A 7087-nucleotide genomic window follows, 5' to 3' on the forward strand; every position below is an offset into this window, starting at 1 on the left:
AGAGAGCATTCTAACTCATTTTTTACGAAAATGTAAGTTAACAACTTCTTGCCTTGGGGTCTTCATATAGTTGATGTGTTCAATGAATGACAAGTTTTCATCGAATATTACACCCAAGTCACGAATATGTGATACTGGTATTAATTTAATATTATTTAAAGTATATTCATGTAATATATTATAAAGAGTTTTGGAAAATCGTATTACTTGTCATTTCTGAATGTTCAAAAATAAAGCATTTTGTTCACACCATTGATGAAGTTGTTCTAAATTACGCTGTAAAATTTGACAATCGTATACATTTCGTATTCTTTTATTAATTTTTAAGTCGTCAGCAAATAGCAGAACTTCTACATCATTAAATTGGTCAACAATGTCATTGATGAATAATAAAAAAAAATATTGGGCCGAGGTGGGACCCTTGAGGAACCCCACTTGTGGCCTCGAATATATAAGATTGCACAGAATTAATCTTTACACTAAGCACCCTATGGCCAAGATAACTAACAATCCAACTCAATAATTTACCTTTGATGCCCAACAATCGAAGTTTATAAATAAGTATGTGATGTCGAACCTTATCAAAAGCTTTACTAAAGTCAGTGTATATACTGTCCACTTGTTGTTTGAGACCCAGAGATTCAGATATGTAATTTTCATAAATCATTAAATTACTTAAGGTAGAGCGACCTGTGATGAAGCCGTGTTGGTTAGGAACAATAATGTTGATAGGTTTTATAATGATATCTAGGACTAATTTCTCAAAAACTTTCGGTAAAGCAGACATTATACAAATTGGTCTATAGTTTGATATATCGCTTTTATCTCCTTTTTAATGAATAGGGATTAAATAACTCTTTTTCCACTGAGCTGGAAAAGAACCAGAACTTAAAGAATTGTTAAAGAGGATATATCAGACTACTAACACAGGTTTTGAAAAATATTGGAGGAATACCATCCGGTCCAGCAGATTTATTGCTATCTAATTCCTTTATGACTTTTTCTATAGATTATTTTTGATGAAACATTGGCTTAGATTTAATACCTCTTCCACTGAAATATCGGGAATCGTATTGACACGAATATCTGTGTCGTAAACACTTTTAAATGAAATGCATTATAAATATGTATGTAATAAGAATAAGAAAAACATAAATTAAAATCTTAATGTATGTTTATATTTGGAGTTAAGCTAAGTAAATAAAATATTAATCGGAGTTATAAGAAAACGTAACTGAAAAAAATTTACTGTTGATAAAAAAGTAAGAACTAAGTGGAATAAAACGATAAATAATAAAAAAAATCAGATTAAATTAAAATTGGTGAAGATCATCCATCGTCTTCAGAAATATCTACTTCCACAAGATCCATCAAGTTATATTTGTAGTACTGCTCTCCCGAATTGTCCAGTTCACTTAGATAAAACTGATTTGAAGTCGATGGCAGTTGTGATGACTGCGGCAAATATATAGGAGAAAGGCGAGTCTCTAAGTCATCCTCCAAAGTTTCAATGACGAGTTTTTGAATCATGAGTTTCAATTTTTTGTTATATTCATGAGCTACACTTCTTAGCGATGAAGCCACAAAGTCACCAAAAACTTGGTCATCATTCGCAGGTGCATCTAATATTTTGCTGCATTTGTAAGGCAAATCAGCCTCCTTTTTCCTTTTTGCAGCACGGTTTGACCGCTCCGATGTCTGCCGAGGTTGATGTTGCTAGGCATCTCTATATTCTCCTTCTCCGTAACGTCCCTCACAGCGCCAGTATTTTGTAGCTAAAAATAAAAAAAAAAACATATTTTTGTATTATTTTTACAGTTGCCGTCAACAGAAGAACATTGGAATAATGTTGCAGACAGATTCGCACAAAAATGGCACTTCCCTCAATGTATCGGAGCACTGGACGGAAAACATGTAGTCATTAAATGTCCAGAAAACAGTGGGAGCATGTACTTTAATTATAAAGGAACATATATTATCGTTCTAATGATTGTCGTGGACGCAGAATATAAGATTATTTCCATGAATTGTGGCTGCATTGGCCGTGTTTCTGATGGGGGTGTGATTCGTAATACAGCATTATTTAATGGTTTAGAGTAAGGAGCACTCAGACTTCCTCCTCCCATACCTCTAGCGGGGAGGCAGAAACCGATGCCTTATGTATTGGTGGCCGATGATGCCTTTGCGTTATCAAATTATTTAATGAAACCATACCCATACAAAAGCCAACCCATTGCTAAAAGAGTCTTCAATTATCGTCTCTCAAGGGCCAGGGCTATGGTTGAGTGTATTTGGTGTAATGGCTAGCAGGTATAGAATTTTACGAAACCGCATTGAACTACCCCCTAAAAAAGTTGAACTAATAGTTTCTACGATCTGTGTGCTACACAATTTCATGATGTCTGGCAATAATGCTCCACGTTTTACTGATAGAGGAAGAGAGGAGGAAATGCCTCGTGAAAACCTTTTTCCGTTAGAACAAAGGCATGGAAATAATAATCCACCTGCAAGTGGACAATTAATTCGAGATGAATTTAGTGAATATTTCGATTCTCTTGAGGGAGAATTGGCATGGCAATATCAACGTGTCTAACCTACGCTACTTAACTAACACACGCTAATCACACCGTTTCCAGGCAGTCTACTTTCATCATTTATGATTAATAACTAACCGTGAACATGAATATGTATGTAAATAAAAATATAATTTTCTTTAATTCAAGGCAATGCCGAGCTTGTCTCGTCATTGTGGCTGTGTGTGACGTGGACTGTCACTGGCTGGATGTGCGCCACAGTACCTACACAGTCGACTCGATATTTCGTAATCTAGGGTTTAAGACATAATAAATAATCTATGGGTTGTGACAAAGCAGATTGATGGGAATAATTTCAATAATTTGTAATTGCTATCGTGATTGTGATTAAGGAACTGACATAACAATTAATAACATTAAATATCGTTTCTTTCCTTTTTTTTTAATTTGGTACATTATTTTGTTACAATTTATGTCTTCCAGTAATGTAATGTAGGCCTCACTGGGTGGCTTGAAGTAATGTTTTGTTACTGAATGCTTTTTTTATGTAAATCTTGTGAGATTAACAAAATACACCTCTTCTTTCCTTACAGAGAAACTCAATTGTGTTTTAATTGACTGTGTCGTTCAAATCACAAGGAAAACATCATTATATAAATATAAATTTTATAAAGCACGTGTATTTTTATTTCGTATTTTATCAAAATGCTGACTGATTTATCAAAAGCGTGTCAATCATTCCCCTATCTACTCAAAAGACGCAGGTGTTGGTGTTGAAAGCGCAGCTGTTCTGTCGGCCGACCAATTCTTTTCAAGTAGCAATAATACCTAACTGTACTGAAGTCGAGATTTTATACCGTCCCCTTAATACTATTCTTAATTCTAATTCTTAAAATTAATTGTCATTTTAGTTAATCCTAAATTATTGTTCATTAAATGTCTTTAAAAGTTAGGTCACTTTACGAAATACATATACAAAATTTGTTCAGGCACTTCCCTTTACGATGATTCTGGATTCGCGGATCTCCACGTTCGCACTTATCACTGATAACACAAGCGGCAACTTGGGCTGGTTCCGAAGGGTGGAATCAGTTCAGCCTGGGCCAAGGCTCCGAAGGGCGGAGTCGGCAGGCAGCGACTACTGAGAGGGCAACTTCCTGAGAGGAAGTCTGGCGACCTCTCTGGCTTACTGGGCGGAAGTTCGCGGGGTTACGGGAAGAGCCTCGGCGACCGCTCAAAGGGGGAGGGCAGGAGGTTTCTCGGCGGAAGCGAGTTGGTGACTCCTGAGAGGGCAGCTTCCTGGGCGGAAGAGCCTCATAGGGACATATCATACTATTAAGAGAGGCGTATTTATCGTACCCAGTAAAATTAAAGTAGAAATTATGATGTTCTTAAAAGGCCAGGTTCATGAAAATAATATTAATTGTCTATGATTTCATTCTTGTCTATGCATAAACTATATATTTTTTGACAAGTGCTTTCTTCTCCGACAATCTTTCTTCCTGTTTCTACACTCAGTTTATCCCGCCCTGTTTAACTTATTATACCGTGCATGTGATGGTTATTGGAAAGAAATAATACTTAAATTTATTCATTGCTATTCATTTTGGTAGCGGCCGTTCTTCCAATTTAGTTAGTGAATCATCGGGCGTTTTGTAACAGCAGAATGTTTTAAACTGTTAATTTGATATCAAATGCATGTATTTCAAATGCATTTATTAAAATGATAACAAATATACGGATAACAGTTGTTTAATCACAGGTGGATTACAACGGAATGGCGGTAGATATAGACGGTAAATAAATAAGGAGGTTTCCCAAGATAAACGACGTTTCTCTCAACCTTTGTCATAACTTCAAGGTTTTCTATTGAGAATTTTTGCTACGATTCGAGAAATAAAATTTTAAAAACTGAATTCCGTTACACTTTGTTCTGTTTCAGTGTTAAATTTATTATTAAACCCTACCAAAGCAGACCATGGATCTACAGAAGCCAGATACTATATCCATCAAGACGGAACCAGGGCTCCAGGAAGAAAGTGGAGGTGAAATTGCATTTTCGGATTTAGATTTCGACCTCCCAGCTGTAACGAAGGAATTCTTGCAATATGCGGAGATTACTCATAAGCCAGTTGCATTGCATACGTGTAAAATATAGAACTTTAAATACGGATGTCCGAAATCCATGTCTGTTTTGAAAAGTCGTGCAAACAGGCCACATACTTGTTTCTTCCTCTCTTATAATACATGAGGTGTATTGGGTATTTACCCTAAAATGCGTCCTTGCCGGAAACTACCACAATACAGCACTATCTTAACATAAATATATGGTTCACAATAAGTTGTCGGTTCCTCTATTTCCTCATAATTTTATTGGAACATGATGTTACTTACACGTATTAAAAATTCATTAATATTAGATAGTGTGTTCTCAATATTCATTAATATTGAGAACACACTATCCCATTGACTTACAACTCCCTTCTTAAGGTGCTCTAAAACAGGGTTTTTCTTTCTTGTTGAATCAGTCCCTCAAGAGGACGTCTGAGGTTATTTTTATCTGATATTCAACTTTAAAACTTTCATCCAAATTCCCGCTTCTATGGTATATTTATTCGTTAAAAAATAGTTTACAGTTTTTCGATTAAGAAAGTGTTTCTTTTTATATCAATGGTACGAAGATACATGGCTGGCTCTATGTGGGCGCAATTGGAGCAGTTCGCTCCGGGCGTCGAATACTCAACTTAAAACATATGAACATATGCCCTTGATATTATTTTTGATAAATACCGTACTACAAAAAACCACAAATCATAATTTTATTGATTACAGTGATAACATCCCTTGGCGTGTACTAATTAAAATTGTAAGGGCAGCCAAAATTAAACTCGCTCCTGGCGCCGTTTGGTTCAGGGCTGGCCATGCAAAGATAAATATTCTATTTATACCCCTTTTTTATTCCAGGAAGCATTAATGTGGAAACAGTTACCATAAACGAGGATCTCGGACCCCGACAAGATGAAGCGGGGCTTACTTATATGAAAATTGATATAGACCTGCCGGATGTTAAAGAGGAATGTTTGGAACGCTTTGAAAGAATTACCAAGGCAGCAGGTAAACCCAATTTTAATTGTTAACTTGAAAAATTTGGCCTTTCTTTTTTTTTAACGCCTCTACGAACTTACTTCGCTTATTTACTTTAAGTTTAACTGAATCATTTTCATCCATATTATTTTTCAAATTTGTCGACAGATCTTCAGACGCATTTTGTAGAAAAAGGATTCACTCCTCTCCATCGCAACTACTCCTTCTCTCCTAAGTCTCACAGTGGAGAAAAACCTTTTTCATGTTCCGTGTGCAACTATGCGTGCTATCGAAAGGATTATCTGAAGAGCCACATGCTGACTCACAGTCGAGAAAAACTTTTTTCATGTTCCCTTTGCAACTATGCGTGTAATCAGAATGGTCAACTGAAGAGCCATATGCTGACTCACAGTGGAGAAAAACCCTTTTCATGCTCCGTATGCAACTATGCATGTAATCGAAAGAGCGACCTAACGAGTCACATGCTGACTCACAGTGGAGAAAAACCTTTTTCATGTTCCCTGTGCAACTATGCGTGTTATCGAAAGGGGAATTTAAATATCCACATGCTGACTCACAGTGGAGAAAAACCTTTTTCATGTTCCCTGTGCAACTATGCGTGTTATCGAAAGGGGAATTTAAATATCCACATGCTGACGCATAGTGGGGAAAAACCTTTTTCATGTTCCGTGTGCAAATATGCAAGTTGTCAAAAGGGTCAGCTGAAGAAACATATGCTGACTCACAGTGGAGATAAACCTTTTTCATGTTCAGAGTGTGACTATGCATGTTGTCAAAAGGGTAACCTGAAGAGACATATGCTGACTCACAGTGGAGAAAAACCTTTTTGATGTTCTCTGTGCAACTATGCGTGTTATCGAAAAGGTCAACTAAAGATCCACATGCTGACTCACAGTAGACAAAAACTTTTTTCATGTTCCGTATTCAACTATGCATGTTATCGAAAGAGCGACCTAACGAGTCACATGCTGACTCACAGTGGAGAAAAATCTTTTTCATGTTCCGTGTGCAAATATGCAAGTTGTCTAAAGGTTCAGCTGAAGAGGCATATGCTAACTCACAGTGGAGATAAACCTTTTTCATGTTCAGTGTGTGACTATGCATGTTGTTAACAGGGTAACCTGAAGACACATATGCTGACTCACAGTGGAGAAGAACCTTTTTCATGTTCCTTGTGCAACTATGCATGTTGTCACAAGAGCAACCTCACGAACCACATGCTGACTCACAGTGGAGGAAAACATTTTTCATGTTCCGTGTGTAACATTTCACTATAGCAAAACGCCCATCTAAAGACCCACTTGCAGACTCATAGTGGCGCAAAACCTGTTTTTTTTTTTTTCATAAGTCCACATATTAATGTTTTAAAAGTCAATCTGAAGCGCATGCTGACTCACTGCGGAAAAATTTTTCGTTTTCTGGCTGAAATTATTCATGTTCTCAAATGA

General features: G+C 36.6%; 1 protein-coding gene across 1 annotated transcript; it reads left to right on the forward strand.

Moving 5' to 3' along the window:
* Positions 1-4484: 4484 nt before the first annotated feature.
* LOC149415863 (uncharacterized) lies at positions 4485-6759 on the forward strand. The gene is made up of 4 exons (XM_089641753.1): positions 4485-4579; positions 5499-5648; positions 5787-5999; positions 6755-6759. Exons 1-4 carry the CDS (start codon positions 4513-4515, stop codon positions 6757-6759), a joined length of 435 nt encoding a protein of 144 aa, XP_089497879.1. The 5' UTR covers positions 4485-4512.
* The last annotated feature ends 328 nt before the right edge of the window (positions 6760-7087 follow it).

The sequence above is a fragment of the Hesperophylax consimilis genome, chromosome 17, assembly GCF_061612785.1.
Source record: "Hesperophylax consimilis isolate HC1 chromosome 17, BYU_Hcon_1.0, whole genome shotgun sequence".
In the NCBI taxonomy this organism is placed as follows: domain Eukaryota; kingdom Metazoa; phylum Arthropoda; class Insecta; order Trichoptera; family Limnephilidae; genus Hesperophylax; species Hesperophylax consimilis.